At 39.7% G+C, this 22307-nt stretch overlaps 1 protein-coding gene and 1 long non-coding RNA gene across 3 annotated transcripts in view; one reads left to right on the top strand and one right to left on the bottom strand.

Annotated features, from left to right (window-relative positions):
* Positions 1 to 62: 62 nt before the first annotated feature.
* Positions 63 to 22206, top strand: LOC131394076 (uncharacterized). The gene is made up of 2 exons (XR_009216061.1): positions 63 to 190; positions 20546 to 22206. It is a non-coding gene; the product is annotated as an uncharacterized LOC131394076 (long non-coding RNA).
* Positions 20542 to 22307, bottom strand: part of IKBKB (inhibitor of nuclear factor kappa B kinase subunit beta) — a 49938-nt gene continuing 48172 nt past the window's right edge. For both annotated transcript variants that reach the window (XM_058525299.1, XM_058525300.1), the window contains exon 22: positions 20542 to 21331. In XM_058525299.1, coding sequence (XP_058381282.1) covers positions 21266 to 21331 — 66 coding nt within the window. In that variant the 3' untranslated portion in view covers positions 20542 to 21265. The remainder of the gene's footprint in view (positions 21332 to 22307) is intronic.

Here is a 22307-nt window from a genome sequence, read left to right as displayed (position 1 = left end):
CGGGGCTAGGGCGGAGCTACCTCTGCGAGGGAGAAAAGCAAGCCTGGAAGGGTGGAACCGACCTGAAGAAGGAAGCTGGGCCAGAAGTTGGACTTGGCAGGGGGAGGTGGAAGCGTTAGAATCACACGCCAATGGGGTTCCTCTGGGAAGACCTGGATTCTTGGCCTGAGACATTATATCTGTTTTCCCGGTACGGTTCTCTGGAGTCCTCTCCCTAGAAGGGGAAAAATAGGAGTCCGATTTTGACTCTAAAGTCAAAACTTCCGAGGGTGGAGTATATAAGATGGTGGGGTGGGGGATAGAATACTGAAGACTGCTCTTGTGCACGTACCATAGCTGCAGAGTAATAGTTACTGAGTGCGGGACGTATTTTATATGTGATAAGAGGCAACGCCAGCGTCATACTTACTGTCAAAACTTTCTGTAAGAATATGGTGCAGTCCACACTGCAACGGAGTTCTCCTGTGCTAGGGTGCCGCAGGAGCCAGGAATGAGATATGCCAATAATAGGAAAGCCTCCCATACAAAACTTTTTAGCAGATATGCCAACCAATGTCAAAAGATATTTTATATTTTATTCCCCTCCTTTTTGCGGTAGAAGCCAAAGTGAAAAAACTACTAGAAAGGGAGAAGTGCTTAACCTAGATAATGAGCAATGAAACTGCCATTATAACATGACCTGTATCTGAGAAGTTTACAGTTCTGCTTGAGAAATGGAAATGTGTCATCGGCAATATTTTATTTTACAAGCGTAACTCCTAGAGTTCGTACTGAATTGCTAATTCCAGGCAATTGCTTTGTGTGTAAATAAAATTAAAATCTTATTACAAAATGATACAAGGTTGCTGTTGAAAAATGTATAAAAGGAGAAAAGAAAATTAAAATCAATGATCATCTCACCATCCAGCTTAACCACTGTTAATTTGGGGGGACATATACTTCCAGTCTTCTAATCCCATCCTTTTAAAATTCCGGTTATTTTTCAATAATGGAATAAGTGCTTTAGATATGATTAGTTTCTTTGATTAGCAAGGTTGTGGTTGGTTGCTTTTTTTTTACAAAATCAGTGTATATCTTTAAGTTATGCTTATTGGACATTTGTGAATTTCCTGTTTGTATCCTTTCTTTGTTTTTCTAATGGGCGTAGTTGTCTGTTATTTGTTAGATCTTTTATATATTACTACTAACCCTATTGTGTATATTGTATTTGTATATTTTTTGTAAATATTTGTATTTTCCCAACTTATCCCTTGCCCTTTAACTTTATTCTGCAGCTTCTTAATACTTTGATTCCCACCTTTGTTTAGATAATATGAGTCGTCTTAGTATTTTTCTCAGTTCGCCTTTTTTCCTATCCAATCTCTATACCAGGCTATGTTCATATTATTTTGTTTTGAAGAATGATCATCCCTTGTTAAATAAAAAAGTTTTTATTCACCTCTGAGTAATGAAAGTTACGTTAGAGAACTGTGGGATTATTTTTTGTATGAGTTTTATGCCAACTTTTTAAAAATCAGTGCCAGAGAATCCAAGGAAAATGACCAATTCTCTGTCCTCATCTTCTTGGCCCAACCAGTAACATTTGGTCCACTTAACCACTCTTTTCTTGAAGTAATTTGTTTTCATTTGGCTTCTAAGATAGCACATGCTCAGGGTTTTCCTTCTTCCTTGCTAGCCACTCCTTCTCAAGTTTTTCTTTGGGGTGTGTGTGTGTGTGTGTGTGTGTGTGTGTGTGTGTGTGTGTGCTGGTTCCCAGCTCCTCCTCTGCTCTCCAGCCTTTATGGGAAAGTGCCTCAGGCCTTGCTCCTCTAACCAGCTTTTCCGCCTCGTCCAGGTTCACCTTTTAAAATGCCATATCTACCTTGAAGACTCTACCTGACCTCTCCCTTGAGCTCCAGTCTCATACAGCACACTGCCTACTGGATATCTCTAGCTGTCCAAATAGTCGTCTCAAAAATAAATGTCATAAAGAACTCTTGATTCTTGCCTTACTAGCTTCTCCTTCACATTTTCCCAACTTAGTTAATGACGTTTTAATCCACCTGCTATCAGCCCAAAACCCTAGGAAGTCATTCTTTTTTTTTTTTAATTGATGTTTTAATAGTTTATAACATTGTAAAATTTTGGGTTGTACATTTTTGTTTGTCCATCACCATATATATGTCTCCCTTTACCCCTTGTGCCCACCCCCATTGCCCCTGGTAACCACAATACAGTTTTCTCTGTTCATGTGTTGGTTTTTTTATATGTTTTTTTAATAATTTTTAAATTTTATTTATTTTTCCCCCCAAAGCCCTAGTAGATAGTCGTATGTCATAGCTGCACATCCTTTTAGTTGCTGTATGTGGGACGCGGCCTTAGCATGGCCAGAGAAGCAGTGCGTCGGTGCACACCCGGGATCCGAACCTGGGCCGCCAGTAGCAGAGCGCGCACTTAACTGCTAAGCCATGGGGCCAGCCCCATGTGTTGGTTTATATTCCACATATGAGTGAGATCATATAGTGTTTGTCTTTCTCTTTCTGGCTTACTTCACTTAACATAATACGCTCCAGGCCCATCCATGTTGTTGCAAATAGGGTGATTTTGTCTTTTTTTATGGCTGAATAGTGTTCCATTGTATATATATATACCACATCTTCTTGATCCAATCATCAGTTGAGGGACACTTGGGTTGCTTCCACTTCTTGGCTATAGTGAATAATGCTGCAATGAACATATGGGTGCATAAGCCTCTTTGGATTGTTGATTTCAGGTTTATTGGATAGATTCCCAGTAGTGGGATAGCTGGATCATAGGGCATCTCTATTTTTAATTCTTTGAGGAATCTCCATACCATTTTCCATAGAGGCTGCACCAGTTTGCATTCCCACCAGCTGTGTATGAGGGTTCCTGTTTCTCCACATCCTCTCCAACATACGTTGTTTTTTGTCTTGGTGATTATAGCCATTCTAATGGGCGTGAGGTGATATCTTAGTGTTGTTTTGATTTGCATTTCCTAGGAAGTCATTCTTAATTGCTCTTTGCACAGCTCACATCCAATCCATCAGCAAGTCTTGTCTGTTCTGTCCCCAGAATATATGTTCTCAGTTGGATTACCTCTCACCACCTCTGCTGCCACTGCCCTAGTCCAATCTACCATGATCTCACTCCCGATTACTGCCATGGTCTCCTCAGTGGGCTTCCTGCTTCTGCTCTTGTTCCCTGCAGGCCATCCTCCAAATAGGACAAGTGAGCTTTTTAAAATGTATATGAGAATATGTCATTCATTTGCTTAAACACCCTCTCGTTGCACTTGGAATAAAATTCAAATCCCTTTCCATGGCCTACAAGGCCTAATGTGATCTGTCTCCTGCCAACTCTCCTCCTTCAACTCTCCTACTTCCTACTACTTCGTTTCTTGCCACTTTTCCCTTTGTTTAGTACACACATGTCATTATTTAGTATACACATGTACCTGCTTTAGGGTTTTTCTCTCATTGTTCAGGCCTTTGCCTAACTGCCTTCTTCTCATCATTCAAGTCTCAGCCCAGTAGTCACAGTTTGTCACATTCCTGAACGACACCCAGGCACTCTCTGTTCCATTAACTGTGGAATTACTGAAAGGATGGAGCTGCCATTTAAGGAAATGGGAAGACTATGAAGAGCATGTTTGGGAGGGAAAAACCAGTTGACTTTTGGAATGTGAGATGTCTATTATACATCCAGTCAACAGTGCTGAAGAGGCAGTTGGATATATTATTCTGGAGTTCAGGGGAGAGGTCTGAGCTGGAGGTATAAATTTGAAAGAATCAGCATGGTGTGGTATTTAAAGCCATGAGGCAGGATTAAATCACTTTGAAAGTAAGGATAGATTAGAGAAGAGAACTCCTGGCGGAGGAGACTCCAACTAGTTTACTAGTCAGGGAGATGTCATGGAATCAGTCAAGAAAACAGGAAGGGCCACCAATGAGGATGAGAAGGATTAAATCAGGGGAGATGTGTGCAAAACCTTCAGCATGGTGTATATAGGGCAAATAGAGTACTGCACAGAAGTTGGTGGGATATGAAGTTAGAAACCAAGATGAGGGTCATGTATGCCAGACTGTGGAGACTAGACTTTAGTCTTTGGGTGCTGTAGTGTCACCTGAAGTTTTCAGGTAGCTGAGTGACACAGTCTGATTTTTGTTTAGTAAAATCACTCTAGCAGCACTGTAGAGGATAAATCTTTGTTAAGTCGGAGGTGTTAGAAAGTAATCTGAAAGCAGGCAGTTTATTTAAGAAACTAAGGCAAGAGAGCATGAGAGAGGAAATTTTTTTTTTTTTTTAATTAAGAGGTGAAAAATAGGTGGGAGTGGGGAAGATGCAAGAGTCTAGTATGATCATTAATCTCTGGCTTATAGGACTTAGTGGATGGCAATGCCAATACCTGAAATAAAAAATATACAAGTAACAGGTTTAGGGGAGGAGAAATTAATAAATTCAGTGTTTTTGAGGTATTTAGACATGTTCACTACTGGTAGGTATACAAATTTGGAGTTTAGGGATAAAAATGTAGATTTATGAGCTGTCAACATCAAGTATAAGCCCATTTCAGATATTAAATAAATGTAAAAAGCTCAAATAAAATATTAGCTAAGTGAATTTTAAAATAAAAAATTATAGGGCAGTGAAACTACTCTGTATGTTACTATTATGGATACATGTCATTATAAATTTGTTCAATCCCATAGAATGTATGACGCCAAGGGTGAACCCTAATGTAAACTAAGGACTTTGGATGATAATGGTGTGTCAATGTAGGTTCATCAATTGTAACAAATGTACCACTCTGGTGGGGGATGTTGATAATGAGGGAGGCTGTGCATATGTGGGGGCAGGAGGTATACGGGAACTCTCTGTACCTTTTGCCCAATTTTGCTGTGAACCTAAACTTACTTTAAAAAGTAAAGTCTATTTAAAAAAATCGTGAGCAAGTTGAGTTTATCCTAGCAATGCAAGAACAGTTTAACATTAGAAAAATCTAACAATGCAATTCCTCACAATAATGGAATAGAGGAAAAAATACATCACATGACTATGTCAATATATAAATAAAAAGAATTTGATGAAATTCAAACCAATTTATAATTTTAAAGGACTCAGAAAACTGGAATAGTAGAAAATACCCTTCACTTGATAAAGACTCTCTGCCAAAAGCCCACGGTAAACATCCTTTTTGACAGAGATTTAGTCTCAGAAGAGGGCAAGGATGTCCACTATCATCACGACTGTAAAAACAGTCCTGGAGATCCTAGCCAATGCGGTAAGACAGGAGAAAGAAATAAAAGGCATCAGGCTTAGAAGGGAAAAGAGGAAACCATAATTATTTGCAGCTGAAAGTAACTTTAATATAGATAACACAATAGAGTCAAGATAAACTGTTAGAACTAATAATGTTCAGTAAGTTTCCCAGATACACAATTGACTTACAAACATTAATTCTTTTCCAACAGCAACAACCAATAAAAAAGAAATTGTAGAAATAAAACATATTGAAAAAATGACCTAAGTTACAATAGAATAAAACTGCAAAGTGTCTGGGAATTAATTTTTTTAATGCACAACATCTAGATGGGGAAAATATCTAAGTTGTTTAAAAGCTTTACAGAAGACCTGAATAAATGGACAAACACAAAACATGAATGAATCTCAAAACCATCATGTTGAGGGAAAGAAGTCAGATGCAAAAGAGTATTTATATAAAGTTCAAACAGGTAAAATTAATCTATGGTGATAGAGGTCAGACTACTAGCTCTCTTTGGTAATGAGGGTAATTGCCTGGAGGGAAGATCCACAAGGTATAAGTTGCATGATCAGGTGGCTCAGACCCCTTCAACACTGACCTCGCTTCGCTTCCTCTCCATAATCCGTGCCTATGGCCTCGTGGGGTGTTCTTTATGGCCTGTTGACTAAAGAAGAAAAAACTGTAACCTGTTTATGGATGGCTCTGCATGACATGCTGATACCACTTGAAAGTAAATAGCTGCGGCACTGCAGCCCCACTCGGGTAGCCGTGAAGCACAGCAGTGAAGGAAAATCCTCTCAGTGGGCAGAAGTATAAGCAGTACAATTTTTCTCCACTTTGTCTAGAATGGGCTGTTACTAATGGGTTGGCTGGATGATCAGGGACTTGGAAGAATCAGGACTGGAAGATTGGTGGCAAGGAAGTCTGGTGGAGAGGCATGTAGATGAACCTATCAGAATGGGCACAGACTGAAGATATTTATGTTTCATGTAAATGCCCACCAAAGAACATCCACTGCACAGGAGGTTCTGACAAAATTACATGGTGAGTGGATGTCAGCCAGTCTCTTTGCCCAGTCACCCCATTGTTTGCTCAATAGGCCATGAACAAAGTGGCCATGGTGACAATGATGGAGGCAATGCACAGGCTCAACAATATGAACTTCCTCTTACCAAGGCTGACCTGGATAATAGCTGCTGTTAACCTGCCAACAGAGAGCAACACTGAGCCCCCAAAATGGCACAATTCTCCCAGGAGACAAGCCAGCCAAATGATGGCAGTTTGATTATACTGGAAGGGGCAGAGATTCGTCATTATCATCATTCCTCACTGGAACAGATACATATTCTGGATATGGATTTGACTTCCCTCTCTGCTTCTGCCAGCGCCACCATCTGTGAACTCACAAAACTGCATTCCCTATAGCATTGCTTCTGATCAAGGAACTCATTTCACAGCAAAGGAAATGCAGTCACATACCCTATCATCTAGAAGTGGCTGGGATAACTGAAATTGGAACGGTTTAATGAAGACACAGTTACAATACCAGTTGGGACACAACATCTTGAAAGGATAGGAGTCTGTTTTACAGGATGCAGTCTATGCATTGAATCAAAGATCATTATATGGTGCTATTTCCCCCATAGTGAGAACACATGGGTCTAGGATTCAAAGGGTGAAAGTAGGAATGACTTCTCTCATTTATATATACAAAAACCCACTCGCAAAATTTTTGCTTCCCACACTGGCAGTCTTGAGCTCTGCTGGTCTGGAGGTCTTAGTGCCCAAGGAGGGTGTACTTCAACCAGCAGCACAACAATGGTCCCATTGAATTGAAACACAAGACTGCCACCTGGCCATTTTGGATTCCTCATGCGACTGAACCAACTGGCCAAAAAAGAGTTTACTAATTAGAATGATTGATCCTGATTGCCAGGGAGAAATTGAGTTGCTGCAACACAATTGGGGCAGGAAGGACTATGTCTAGAATCCAGGGGATTCTCTGGGGCTTCTTTTGGCACTTTCTTGTGCAATAGTTAAGATTAATGTAAAATTACAGGAAAAAAACCCCAAAAAACAAAAAACGGTATATGACTTTGGACTTGGATCCCTTAGGAACAAAGATCTGAATCACTACACCTGGCAAAGAATCCTGGCCAGCTGAGGTCGTGGCTGAGGGCAAGGGAAATGTGGAAAGGGTAGTGGGAAAAGAAAGCCATAGCTATCAATTACAACCTCTTGAAAGACATAGGTATCGGTTACAGAAACAGGAGTGCAGTAGCTTTGCACATTTTCTCCTTGCTTGTTATGTATGTTATTTGTGTGTGCTATCCATTCTGTTGTTCTCTCCTTCTTCCCAGTATTATTTTATAGACAAGTTGTTGGAGATAAACTTTACAATTTAGTGTGACTGAATTTGGGCAGTAATTAATATAGCTAGTAATGGATACAGTGACTGTTGGATCTGTGCATCTCTTGATTTGGGGGAAAGGGTAAGAATTTTTTCATTTCTGTGAAGGGTAGCTGTATCTTGTTAAGTGGAAACATAGAGTTGTTTAGTTGTATGAAGTTTAAATGTATGTAGAAGGATGCATATGGAAGCTGAGTAGTCAAAGAGGTGGACTGCAGATTACCTATTGCCTCTTTTTTTTTTTTTTCCCCCAAAGCCCCAGTAGATAGTTGTATGTCATAGCTGCACATCCTTCTAGTTGCTGTATGTGGGACGCGGCCTCAGCATGGCCAGAGAAGTGGTGGGTCAGTGCGCGCCCGGGATCTGAACCCAGGCCGCCAGTAGCAGAGCGCGCGCACTTAACCGCTAAGCCACGGGGTCGGCCCGACCTATTGCCTCTTAATTCCATATCCATCCTTCATTGGCTTGCTTTGATACTGGAACATCTCTCCCTTGCTAGCTGGTACAAGTTTAAGCTTTGTCATAGGAGACACGAAAGACACTGGAGGAAGAAGGGGCTCTTCTTCCTGGCTCTGGTGTGCTCCTATTGGCCACTCCTAGAGTGTGTGACAACCAGCAGGAAGACTCACCTGGCACTCCGAAGGGTGACTTCCCATCATACCACCCTTGACAGCAGTTTCTCAACGAGTTGCGTGGTGCAGCACCTCCCCGTGGACAGCTTCCCCCAGCTCCCAGAGAGCAGCTTCGCAGTGAGGTCTGCCAGCACAGCACCTCTACAAACGTCTCCAACGTGCAGTGGTAAGCCACAGCCACACCTTCTCCAGTGAGGTCAGGATCTTAGCCTGGGGGGTGGGGTGGAGGCTTTTCCAGATTTGCTCCTTCCTCGAGTGCTCTGCCTCAGCCATAGTCGCTGCTCTCTCTTTCTGCCATTCCTATATTCTTTTTTTTTTGTGAGGAAGATCAGCCCTGAGCTAACATCCATGCCAATCCTCCTCTTTTTGCTGAGGAAGACTGGCCCTGGGCTAACATCTGTGCCCATCTTCCTCCACTTTATATGGGACGCCGCCACAGCATGGCCTGACAAACGGTGCATCAGTGCGTGCCAGGGATCTGAACCCCAGGCCGCCAGCAGCAGAGTGCGTGCACTTAACCACTACGCCACGAGGCCGGCCCTATTCCTATATTCTTAGTTTTCTTTACCCCTTAGAAGCCAATTCCCTATTATATTAAACTTTCCTTGTTAAAATTACTGTGTACTTTCATTCTCTTGACTGGGCCCTGCGAGATAATGTTATTGATAATGGTATTGTAGTTATGTTGAAAAAGAAAAGAGGGCTAATCTTTTAGAGATACATACTGAAATACGTATGGGTGAAACGTTATGATGTCTGGGATTTGCTTCATTAATAAAACAGGAGGTGAGGAAATAACATGATTGGCCAATTGAATTAGAATGAATAGAATATAGAAGTTCCCTATATTATTTTGTCTAATTTTGTATATTTGTCAAATTCTCCCTAATAAAAAAGTTTTTAAAAAACTCTGAACATCCCGATGTTCTTGCACAGTAATTTGTGCAGGAGCACAACATCCCATAGGAACCATCATTCCAACAAACCAGGGGGTAGTTTGTGTTGGGAAAAATCTAACTTGTGCCCCACTCCCAAAGCCAACTCTTCCTGGAAAAAGAGAGTCGCTTTTGAAAGACTTCTTGGCCCTCTCAAGAAGGTCCAATTTCATTTAAGCTTATTAAAGTGCTCCATCTCTCAGTTGCCTCATGGATAAAATGAGGGTAATGACAGCACTGACCTCATTAGAATTGTGAGGACTATAGAAGGCTGTATTTTAACAATCGTAAACCCATTGAATTGTAAGAAACACCATTACTTTATGCTCCACTAAGAAGAAAATGCTATCAATTAAACTATGGCACAATGTCTTAACAATAATCCTGCATGACAAATAGATTAATCACAGCAGCTTCTTGTTGCTTTGAATTTTTTCAGCTATTGTGAGAGATTTGGCCGTTTCTCTTGCCTTCAGTTGCATGGCTTGGCATGTGTGATAGACAATCTTTTTGCTTATCTCAGTGACAGATAGCCTCACCTACTTGTAGGTATATTCCTTTCTTATGACCCATAAGAATTTGGTGGTTATTTTGAAAGAAAATATGGAATTATAGTCATATCTCCACAAGAAATATTTATTTGACCAACATCAGATTTATGCTCACTGCTCTGTTTCTATGTCTTTCTGTGTATACAATAAATTTCTGTTTCAAGTCAAATCAAAGGGTAAGATTCTGAAGAGATTTTAAAAGACAAACTCAACATGGGTACTACCAAATATACATAGCTCAACTGAATGACAGCTATGACCAAGTTCACACACGCAAATGACAACTGTAGGACAACTACCATCTGATCTACTGTAACTGTAACATGCCATTGATTCAAAGACATATCCCACTGTGAAAAAAAATGTTGATGAAAGAAAATGTAGAGTTGATGAAACATGTTTCAGGCAAAGTTAGTTCAGTGTCTGGCATATATTAACCAATCTATACATGCTGGTCCTGCACCAAATACATCTTTTAAAGACAGGGTTTTTTTTTTCCCCTAGAACTGTCCAATATTGTTGCCACTTGCCACATGTGGCTATTAACATTTAAAATGAAGTTAAAAAGTATATAAAATTAAAAATTCAGTTCCTCAGTTGTGGCTAGCCGCATTTCACATGTTCAACAGTCATCTGTGGTTAGTACCTTATTGAACAGTGCAGATTACAACATTTTCATCATCACACAAAGTTCTATTTAACAGCACTTTTCTAGAAATTTCTATCAATGAGGACATCAAATTATATGCCATAATATCTTTGTTTTAAAATTTGCTGAATCTCACTGAAATTGGAGTCAAGATGACACAGGGGGTAAAGGAGTTGCTACCTAATGTTTATTAATTAGAATTGGTATAGAAGAAAAGGATAAACAAAAAGAAAACCGGCATTGCTGACTAGAAAATAGATTATTGTCAGTTTGTATTGAGCACTTATTATATATGTAGAATATATTACTAAATGTTCATGTCACTCACATTCCCCACATTCTTTCCATTTCCACTATTACTTTCTCTCTGCCCACACTCCCCCTACCTCCCAACCCCCCAAAAAAAACAATCCACAAAAGTAGGCTTCTACCCCAGGGATTTCTTGTTCTTGTATTTTTACTTTTAATTTTAAAATAATTATAGATTCACAGGAAGTTACACATAATTACGGATTTACAGCAAGTTGCAAATATACTACAGAGAGGTCCCATGTACCCTTCATCTAGTTTTTCTCAATGGTTACGTCTTATGTAACCTTACAATATCAAAACGAAGTAACCGACATTGGTTCAATGTGTGTGTATAGTTCTATGCCGATTTACTACATGTGCAGATTTCTGTAAGCACCACCAGAATCAAGATACAGAACTATTCTATCACCATAAAGACCTTCCTTGTGTTATCCCTTTCAACAGCTACCCTCTTCCCCTCCAACATTCCTAATTCGTGGAAATCAGTAATTTCCCTTTATTCTCCAACTCTATAATAGTGTCATTTTGAGAATGTTATATGAATGGAACCATCCAGTATGTGATCTTATGAGATTGGCTTTTTTCACTCAGCATAACATCCTTGACATCCATCCAAGTTGTGTGTATCAACAGTTCATGCCTTTTTATTGCTGAGTAGTACTCCATGCTGTGGATGTATCACAGTTTGTTTAACCATTCACCTATTGTAGGAAATTTTGCTTTCAGTTTTTGGCTATTAAAAATAAAGTTGCAATGAACAGCTTTTTGTGTGAACATAAGATTTCATTTCTCTAGGATAAAAGCCAGGAGTGTGATTACTGAGTCACCCAGAGTACCACTATATATTCCTATGAGCAAAGTATGAGAAATTCTCTCTCTCCACAGGTTCACTAGCGCTTGATATTGTCACTATTTTTTAATTTAGCTGTTTTGATAAGTGTATAGTGATATCTTATCACTAACTATTTTAATTTGCATTTCTCTAGTGGCCAATGATATTGAACATCTTTTTACATGCTTGCCGTGCACGCACTCTTTTTGATGAAATGTCTCTACACATCTTTTGTCTATTTTCTAATTGGATTGTTAGTTAAAAAACTGTTGAGTTTTGAGAATTCTTTATATATTCTAGATGAATCCTTTGTGAGATATGTGGTCTGCAAATATGTTCTCCAAGTCTGTACCTTGTTTTTTCACTCTTTTAATGGTATCTTTCACAGAGCAAAGTTTTTAATTTTGATGAAATCGGCTTTATTTATTTTTAAAATTTTATCAACCATGCTTTTGATGTCATGTCTAAAAACTTTACCAAGCTCTACACCCTGAAGATCTTCTATGGTTTTTTTTCCTAAAAGTTTCGTAGTTTTACGTTTTACATTTAAATCTATGATCCATTTTAACTTAATTTTTGTATAAAGAATGAAACTTAGATCAATTTTTTCTTGCTTATGGATAGCCAACCATTTGTTGAAAAGACTATCCTTCCTCCATTGAATTACTTTTGCACCTTTGTCAAAAATCAGTTGGTTGTACTCGTGTGGGACTATTTCTGGATTCTCCATTCTGTTCAATTGATCTATGTGTCTATTTCTCTAATATCACACAGTCTTGATTACTGTATCTATGTAATGTCTTGAAATCAGATAGTCATCACTTCCGGTTCATGCTTCTTTTTCAGAATGGTTTCAGCTGTTCTAGCTCTTTTGTCTTTCCATATAAATTTTAGAATAATCTTGCCTATATCCACAAAAAATATTGCTTGGATTTTGATAGAAATTGTGTTAAACCTGGTTACCAATTTGTGTAGAACTGACACTTTAAAATGTTGAGTCTCCAATCCATGAACATGGTATTTCTCTCCATCTGTTTAGTCTTTTGAATTCTTTCATTAGCATTTCGTGGTTTTTGGTGTACAAATCCTATACATGTTTTGTTAAGTTTACACCTAAATATTAATTTATTTTTGAGTATAACTGCTATTGTATTTTTAATTTTGGTTTTTATGTGCTCATCTAGTATACAATTTTGTATATTTATCTTGTATCCTGTGACCCTGCTGAACTCACTTTTTAGTTTTAGGAGTTTTTTTTGTAGAGTCTTTGGGATTTTTACATAAACCATCATGTCATCTGCAAATAAGGACAGTTTTATTTCTTCATTTCCAATCCCTATATCTTTTATTTCCATTTCTTGCTTTATTGTGCTGGCTAGAACCTCTAGTACTATGTTTAATAGCAAGGGTGAGATAGGACATCTCTGCTTTATCTGAAATGTAAGGGGGAAAGCATTCAGTCTTTTACCCTTAAGTGTTAGCTGTTAGTTTTTTATAGATGCCCTTTATCGAGTTGAGGAAGTTTCCTTCTATTTCTATTTTTCTGAGAGCTTTTATCATGAAGGGGTGTTGAATTTTGTCTAGTGGTTTTCTGCATCAATTGATATGATCATGTGATGTTTCTTCTTTATCCTCTTAATATGTGATTACACTGATTCCCAAATATTGAAACAGCCTTGCGTCCATGGTATAAACCACACATGGTCATGAATTATAACACTGATGATTTTTCATTAATATTTTGTTAAGGATTTTTGCATCTATCTTCACGAGGAAATTGTGTCTAATTTTCTGTACTGTTTTTGTCTAATTTTGGTACTGTGGTAATACTGACTTCATAAAATGAATTGGGAAGTATTCGCTCCTATTCCATTTTCTGGAAGAGATAGTGTAGAATTAGTGTTAATTCTTCTTTCAATGTTTGGTCAAATTCTCCAGCGAGACCATTGGGGCCTGGAGATCTCTTTTTCAGGAAATTTAAAATTACAAATTAAATTTCCTTCATAGTTATAGGACTATTCAAAGTATTTCATATTTGATGAGTTGTGGTAGTTTGTACTTTTCAAGGAATTGGTTCATTTTATCTAAGTTGTCATATTTATGTGTATAGAGTTGTTCATAGCATTCCTTTATTATTTGTTTGATGTCTGCAGCATCAATAGTGCTATCCTGTTTTATTCCTGATACTAGTAATTTATGTCTTCTCTTTTTTTCTTTGTCAGCTTTGTTAGAGGTTTGTCCATTTTATTGATCTTATCAAAGTACCAGCTCATTGTTTTGTTGATTTTCTCGTTTTCAATTTCATTGATTTCTGCTCTTATCTTTATTGTGTTGTTCCTTCTGCTTGCTTTTGTTTATTTTGCTCTTCTTTTTTCTAAATCTTTGAGATGAGAGCTTAGATTATTTGTTTGAGACATCCCTTCTTTTCTGATGTACTCATTTAGCGTTATAAATTTCTGTCTCAGCACTGCTTCAGCCATGTCCCACAAATTTTGATATATTGTATTTTCATTTTCATTCAGTTCAACGTATACTTAAAATTTCCTTTGAGACTTTGTCTTTGACCCATTGATTATTTAGAAGTATGTTTTTTAGTTTGCAGATGTTTGGGATTTTCCTGTTATCTTTCTGTTATTAATTTCTAGTTTAATTCCATTGTGGTCAGAGCACGCTCTCTATATGATATCAATTCTTATAAATTTGTTGAGGTTTGTTTTATGACCCAAGATTCAGTCTACCTTGGTATATGTTCCATGGGTGCTTGAAAGGAATGTTTATTCTGCTGTTGTTGGGGGAATGCTCTATAAATATTGATGAAATCCTGTTGATTGATGGTGTTTTTGAGTTCTTCTATATCTTTTATATGTTGCTGATTTTGTATCTAGTTGTTCTATGAATTGTTGAGAGAGGAGTATTGACATCCCCAACTATAATTATGGATTTGTCTATTTCACCTTACAGGTCTATCAGTTTTTGCTTCATATATTTTGCAGCTCTGTTGTTTGGTGCATATAGGTTTAGGATTGCTACGTCTCTTGGTGGATTGCTGCAATTTATTATTATATAATGTTCTCTCTGTCCCTGGTAATTTTCTTAGCTTTGAAGTATACTTTGTCTGATACTAATATAGTCACTCCTGCATTCTTTTGATTATGTTTGCATGGTACATCTTTTCCATCCTTTTACTTTCAACCTGCTTTCATCATTATAGTTGAAGAGATTGTAGGCAGCATATAGCTGGGTCTTTTTTTAATCCACTCTGCCAATATCTATCTTTTAATTGGTGCATTTTAGGCTCTTTACATTTAATATAATTATTTATGTGTTAAGGCTTAAGTCTGCCATTTTATGTTTTGTTTTCTGTTTATTATCTGTGTTTTTTGCTTCTGTTTTCTTTTTCTTGCTTTCCTGAAAGTTTCTTGAACATTTTTTAGAATTTCATTTTGATTTATCTGTAGTGTTTTTGAGTGTCTCTCTTTGTGTACCATTTTTAGTGGTTGCTCTAGGTATTATATTATATATGCATATCGTAAGACAGTTTATTTGATACCGGAGTCTAAAGTATCTTTATTAGTTCACTTTATGAGTTCAAGTGAAGCACAGAAACCTTGCTTCTCTTTACATTCTTTTACTCTCTCCTATTTACAATAAAATTCCCTTAAATATTTCCTTTACCTACATTGAGAACCATATCAAACCATGTTATAATTTTTGTTTTAACCTCCAAAAATAATTTACAAAACTCCAGAAAAGGAGAAGTCTATTGTATTTATCCATATTTTTACTCTTTCTTTTATTCTTCCTTCCCTCCTGAAGTTCCAAGAATCCTTCTTTTATTATTTCCTTTGTGTTTAGAGAGCTTCCTTGAGCCATTCTTTTAGGGTATGTCTACTGGCTACACATTCTCTAAGTTTTCTTTCATTTGAGAGTGTCATGATTTCCTCTTCCCTCAGAAGGCATTCCTGAATATGCCTCCAGTATATTTTAGCTAGAGGTAGGATTTTGGGTTGAGAGTTCTTTTCTTTCAGTACTTGAAAAAATGTGCCATTTCTTCTGGCTTCAGTGGTTTCTGATGAGAAATCTACTGTCATTCAAATAGCTCCCCTACCCCCCACAAGTGAGGTATATCTCTTGCAGCTTTACACATTTTTTCCTTTGTCTTTAGTTTTTCAGAGGTTTGACTGTATGTGTCTTTGTGTGGGTTTCTTTCTTTGTGTGGGTTTATCCTGCTTGCGGTTTGCTCAGCTTCTTGAATATATAGGTTTATATTTTTTGCGAAATCTGGAGAATTTACAGCTATTGCTTCTTTCAATACTTTTCAGGTATACCCTCTTTCTTCTCTCTCGGGACTTAGATGACATAAATATTAGCTCTTTTGTTATAGTCTCACCGGCCCTTGAGGCTCTGTTGTTGTTTTCCCAAATCTGTTTTCTCTCTGTTGTTATGATTGGGAAATTTCTATTGTTCTATCTTCAAGTTCACTGATTTATTCCTCTTCATTATGCTGTTGAATCTATCTATTAACATTTTACTTCAGTTATTATTTTTTAGTTTAAAATTTCTACTTGGTTCTTCTTTACATCTTCTGTTTCTTTGCTGAGACTTTCTATTTTTTTCATCTATTTCAAGCAAGTTCATAATTGTTGTTTGAAGTCTTTTTTATGACGGCTGCTTTAAAATCCTTTTCAGATAATTCTAAATCTCTGTCACTTATATGTCTGTATCTGTTAACTATCTTTTCTCAGTTGAGTTTTCCTTAGTATGGTGAGTGATTTTAGAATGAAACCTGGACATCTGAGTGTTAGGTTATGAGACTCGGGAGTTTACTTAATTCTTCCGTCTTGGCAGGCCTCCTCTGATATCGTTCCCATGGGGGAAGCAGGGTGCTGTCTCATTACTACCAAGTGGGAGTGGAAGCACAGGCTTCCCACCTGGCTTCCATTGACACCTGAGTAGGAAGGGCTCTTCATTACTGTTGGGTGGCAATGGGAGTTCAGGCTCCCCAGTAGGCCTCCATTAACACCTAGGGGCAGAAGCTCCTTGTTACTGCTGGGCAGAGGTGGGAGTTTAGGCTCCCAACTATGTCTCCACTGATACCACCTTGGTTGAAAGAGGCAGAGGTGCCTCCTTACCATTCCCCATGTGGTCTCCGCTAACAGCAGATTTCTCATCAGAAACCATTGAAGCCAGAAGAAATGGCACGTTTTTCAAGTGCTGAAAGAAAAGAGAGGCTTTGTTACCACCCAGCATCAAGGAAAGGCCCAGTTCCTCACCAAGTCTTCTCTGACATCACTCCACTGGGGTACTTAATTACAGCCTGATGTGTGTGGAAGTGTAAGCTTCCCACTTGGTCTTTGCTAGCAGAGGTAGGGGCCAGTTTTTTCTGTGGTGTTTGGCTAGAATACAGTGGTTTTGGTTTAAAATTTTTCTGTTTGGCTAGGCTGACCCTGTCCTGTCCATTTGGCTAATGTAGTAGGTTGAATAGTGGCCCCCAAGAAGGTATGTTCATGTCCTAATTCCCAGAACCTGTAAGTTTTACTTTATATGGCAAAATACGTGATGAAGTTAAGGATTTTGAGAGGAGGAACTTATCCTGGATTATCCAGATTGGCTCTAAATTCAATGATAAGTGTCCTTATAAGAGACACACAGGGGAGATATATGACAGATAGAAGAGAAGGCAATATGACCACATAGGTAGAAATTGGACAGTTGCAGCCACAAGCCAAGGATCAGCTGGAGCCACCAGAAGCTGGAAGAAGAAAGGAACATATCTCCCCTAGAAGCTTTGGAGAAAGTACAGTGCTAACAGCATCTTGATTTCAGACTTCTGGCTTCCAGAACTGTGAAAGAATATATTTTTGTTGTTTTAAGCCACCAGTTTGTGGTAATTTGTTACAGTTTGGTGCTGGGAAGTGGGGTGTTGCTGTAACAAATACCTAAAAATGTGGAATGGCTCTAGAATTAGATGATAGGTAGAAACTAGAAGAATTTTGAGGTGCATGATAGAAAAAGGCTAGGCTGCCTTACACAGACTATTGGTATAAATATGTATGTTATAAATAATATAAATATTGATGATGAGGGCTCAGAAAATGAGAAGCTTGGTAGAAAACACTTCTATCATCTTAGAGAATACTTATATCGTTGTGAACAGAATGTTGGTAGAAATATGAATGTTACTTGGCTGAACTGTGTTCTACTATTATGTGGAAAGCAGAACTTGTAAGCAATGAACCTGGATATTTAGCTGTGGAGACTTCCAAGCAAAGTGTTGAAGGTGCAGCCTGACTTCTCCTTGCTGCTCATAGCAAAAAGCAAGAGGAAAGAAATAAATTGAAGAAAGAACTATTAAGCAAAAAAAGAACCAGCACTTCATGATTTGGGAAGTTTGCAGCCTATCAAGATTGCAAAGCATGCTAAAATTAAGAAATTCACTGCTGGGAAAGCATGTTCTGGAGAGAAGGCCAAGTGTGTGGCTGGACAACCTTTTGCTGAAGAGATTAACTGTGTGACTCATAGACCCACTCAGTCATCTCAGCAGAAGCCAGGAATAGAGATGGGGTTATCCAAGAAAGAGCTGTGAATTTTTTTGTCTAATGGTGTGGACTTACAACACATACACAAAAGATGCACAAGATTTTTCAGAATGTTAAATCAGCAGAAACCAGCTTGAACTGAAAGGGAGAGAGAGAGGAGGAAATGAGATAAGTCTGTTAGATTTCCAAAACTCTACAGGCAGAAAATGGTTGATAGAGTTACTTGGTTGTAAACATGTGCTAGCCTTCAAGAAAAAGGAAGAACAATTCTGAGGGCAGAGCCATGAGTGCAGAGGCAGAGGCTGGAGGAATAGGTAACAGAGGCAGTGGGCACAGAGGCAGAGGCCTATGGAGTTACTGGGAGCACAAACTCAGGGGCCTATGGAGCTGCCTTGGCCCAGCAGGCAGAGCCTCAAATGACAGAGAATTCTTCTCAGGACTTGAAACCTAATGGAAATTGCCCTGCCATATTTCAAACTTGCTTGGGACTGGCAACTCCTTTATTCCTTCCAATTTCTATCTTTTGAAATGGGAAAGTCTATCATATGCCTATTCACCATTGTATTTTGGAAGGAGATAACTTGTCTTCTAGTTTCACAGGTCCACAGATGGATGAATTTCGTCCCAGGATGCATCATGCCCAGAGTCTCACCCAAACCTAATGCAGATGATGAGATTCAGGACTTCTGAGCTGATGATATCTAGATTTTGGTATTAGAGTTGATTGTGTAATGGGTTGCGACTTTTGGGGATGTTGAGATGGGGCGAAGGTACTTCGTATGTGGGATGAACATGTTTTGGGGGGCTAGATGGTGAAGTGGGTTCAATGGTGGCCCCTCAAGAAGAAATGTCCACAGCCTAATCCCCAGAATCTGTAAATATTGCCTTATATAGCAAAACGTGATTAAATTAAAGATCTTGAGAAGAGGAGCTCATCCTGGATTATCCATATCAGCCCTAAATTCAATCACAAGCGTTCTTAGAAGAGGCACACGGGTGAGATCTGACAGACAGAAGAGGAGATGGCAATATGACCATGGAGGCAGAGACGCAGCCGCAAGGCAGGGATTGCCTGGACCCACCAGCAGCTGAAGGAGGCATGGAACAGAATCTCCCCTAGAGCCTTTGGAGGCAGCAGTCCTGTCAGCACCTCTATTTCAGACTTTTGGCCTCCAGAACTGTGAGAGAATAAATTTCTGTTGTTTTAAGCCATGTAGTTTGTGGTAATTTGTTACAGCCCTAGGAATCGAATACAGAGATCTAGAGAGTACGTGCTTTTCTGTTTGTGCCTGTTGGTTGGCTTCTCCAGCACCTAGTCAGGGACATATGAGACAAAAGGAAGACCCAGGGAACACACCACATGTCATTCCTCAGGTCCAAGGTCCCTAGTGGGCCTGCCTTCTTCTCTCTACCTTTCAGAGTCTTCTTATGTTTGTTTATAAATAATGTCCAAGGATTTTTAGCTGTCCTTGGTGGGAGAAATAGGAAAACGTATATCTACTTCATTTTTTGGAAGCAAAAGTCCTACCTCCAGTTTTCACTTTTTCAATCAATTAGCATATTACAGTTGTATTAATCTTTTTAACCATTGCTTTGGTGATGTCATTTTCTTGCTCAAAATTCTCCAGTGACTCCCAAATGCCTATAAAGTAAGCCCATGACCAATAGCCCAACATTCATTCCCTCCCCAGTCTGACCCCTACCCAGCCTACCTTTCTGGTCTTATTTCCCACTATGTTCCTCACCAGTGTTTCCAAAATCATGCTTTATCAAACTCTAGTTCTTTCAGATGTTAATCAATGTTACACTCACATAGGAAAAAAAGGTTCTATTGTCAAATGAGTTTGGTAAACAGTGAATTTACACAAAGCCAGTTTATTATTATAGGACTTCTAGATATTTTAATATACCAGTGTACAATGTGAATCTCCAAGAGGCATTTCCTAAACTTACTTGATCGTGGAAGGCTTTGTACTGTCTCTAGGGAAGCTATTTTGTGAAGGTCTTCTATTCTTTCTTCTCCAACCGAACTCGCCTATTTGTTATCATCTGAACTCATTTTGCTTTCCTGCTTATATAAAGAAGTTTTGTGAAATGTCAAAGAAGCCGTGCGGGTGCTATGGTACTATTTAATTTTATAAAATTTTCTATTAAGCTGGATTTTGAGTTCATAAATCCAGCTTTATGTAAAAATAGATTGTGGAACCCAGTATAAGTATTGAGTCATGTTATAAAATATGGAAACTATTTTTTAAATAAATCAATTTAATAATATTGCTAGATGACACGAGAGGCAGGCACTCCCCCGTCCCACCACCACCACACACACGGATGTGTCTGAGCAGGGAGAGGAGGTGTGGGCATAGCGGTCAGCAGGCCAGTGGTTGACAGATACCCTTTTCTTCTTTCTTTCTTCTCCCAGGCAGCTCACTCCCAGGTGATCTCGGGGACCCACGGGGAGCGCACTGCCCTTCCATCCTGGCTCCAGTGAGTCACTCTGTGGCTGCAAGGACTACAGATCGTGGGAGCTTAGCAGTCACCTACAACCTTGTCGAAGGGAGGACAACCACCAAAGTAGTAGGTAAAAGGGAAGTTTCAGCAGCAGTGAAATGGAAATGGGAAGAGAGAGGATGGGGCCAGGCCAAGTCTATGATTTAAAAGTCTGTTGAAGAGGAGCCGAATCCAGATGAAACACTGGCTTTGAGGACAGGTGGATCAGGGCCTCTGGAGATCAGGAGGGGTCAGGAGAGGACAGGCTGGTACCAAGAGGACAGGCTGTTCATACTCTGCCCTGAAAGAGTCACGTTCGACATTCGTCCAGTGGTCTGTGGGATAACCGCACTTTGAGCACGGCTTTCAGAGCAGAGGAAGTACCTGCTGTGGCTTTGCCTCCCTAAATGTTCGTGCCTGGCACCAGTGTTTGCTGGGCCTCCGTGACAAGGACTTCCAGTGTGCAGACAAGTTGCTGGCAGAGCCCATGGAGGGCCACACCCTTGGATGTCCACAGCGGATGTCACAACTGCTGGGAAAGTGAGAAGATCTCCGCCTGGGCGTGGAAGACTGCTGGGACATCATTCCAGCAGGGCCACGGCGGGAGGGCCTCAGGCCAGGCAGCCATCAGGTGGTCAAGGCCACCACACAGTCACGAGGCCTGCTCCAGGCTACTCTGCTCTTCCTCCTCCATCTGTAACCAGCTCCAGTCTAGACACTGAAAGTCAACAGCCGTGTTAAAAATACAGCAGCCACCAATACACCTCAGGTTGTTTTTCTTCTTCAGGAGACAACCCCACAATTTAGAAGGAAATTTAAATCCTCTTATTAATAAGAGTCTTGCTACTGCAGGGTACCCTTGAGCTAAAGCTACCTATTCAAAACTGTAGAGGAGCTCTTCTTTGGACCAGCTTGGAGTCCCTGAGATTCTATGACTCTGGAAACTGGAAAAGCAATTTCAGTATTACTTGTGGCTCACAGCACTTATCTGTGCTCACTGTGGGTGGGTGGTACCAAGAGCTCATCTCAGCTATCCATTTCCAACCTCAGCAGATGAAATGGCCTGTTAAGACTTTCTTTTCCTCTGGCATAAGTGCAAATAAGCAGGAAAGGATCAAAATACGCAGTGCCAGGAGGAGGAGCAGCAACAAAAGACATAGGAAGCCCCCAAACCAGAGAAGGACACAGAAATAAATAGTAGGGGATTACGATTAATGGTCTCCCCTCTGAGTCTTCTGAAAACTGAGAAGTCAGGGAGAGGCTGGCAGGTGACTGTACTGGCTGGAAAAGGCCATTTAGGGCCGGCCCCGTGGCTTAGCGGTTGGGTGCGTGCGCTCTACTACTGGCGGCCCGGGTTCAGATCCCGGGCGCGCACCGACGCACCGCTTGTCCAGCCATGCTGAGGCCGCGTCCCACATACAGCAACTAGAAGGATGTTCAAGCAACTATGACATACAACTATCTACTGGGGCTTTAGCGGAAAAAAGGAGGAGGACTGGCAATAGATGTTAGCTCAGAGCCGGTCTTCCTCAGCAAAAAGAGGAGGATTAGCACGGATGTTAGCTCAGGGCTGATCTTCCTCACACACACACACACACACAAAAAGCCATTTAAAGATCTGAGGGAATGATTTAGGATCCTCTCAGCAATTTAAGCTTTGTCTTAATTTACCTATATCTTGACTAGTTTTTCTT

Source organism: Diceros bicornis, chromosome 29 (assembly GCF_020826845.1).
Source record: "Diceros bicornis minor isolate mBicDic1 chromosome 29, mDicBic1.mat.cur, whole genome shotgun sequence".
Taxonomy (NCBI): domain Eukaryota; kingdom Metazoa; phylum Chordata; class Mammalia; order Perissodactyla; family Rhinocerotidae; genus Diceros; species Diceros bicornis.
The sequence above is the reverse complement of the archived record's forward strand: the minus strand, read 5'-3'. Positions and strand labels throughout refer to the sequence as shown.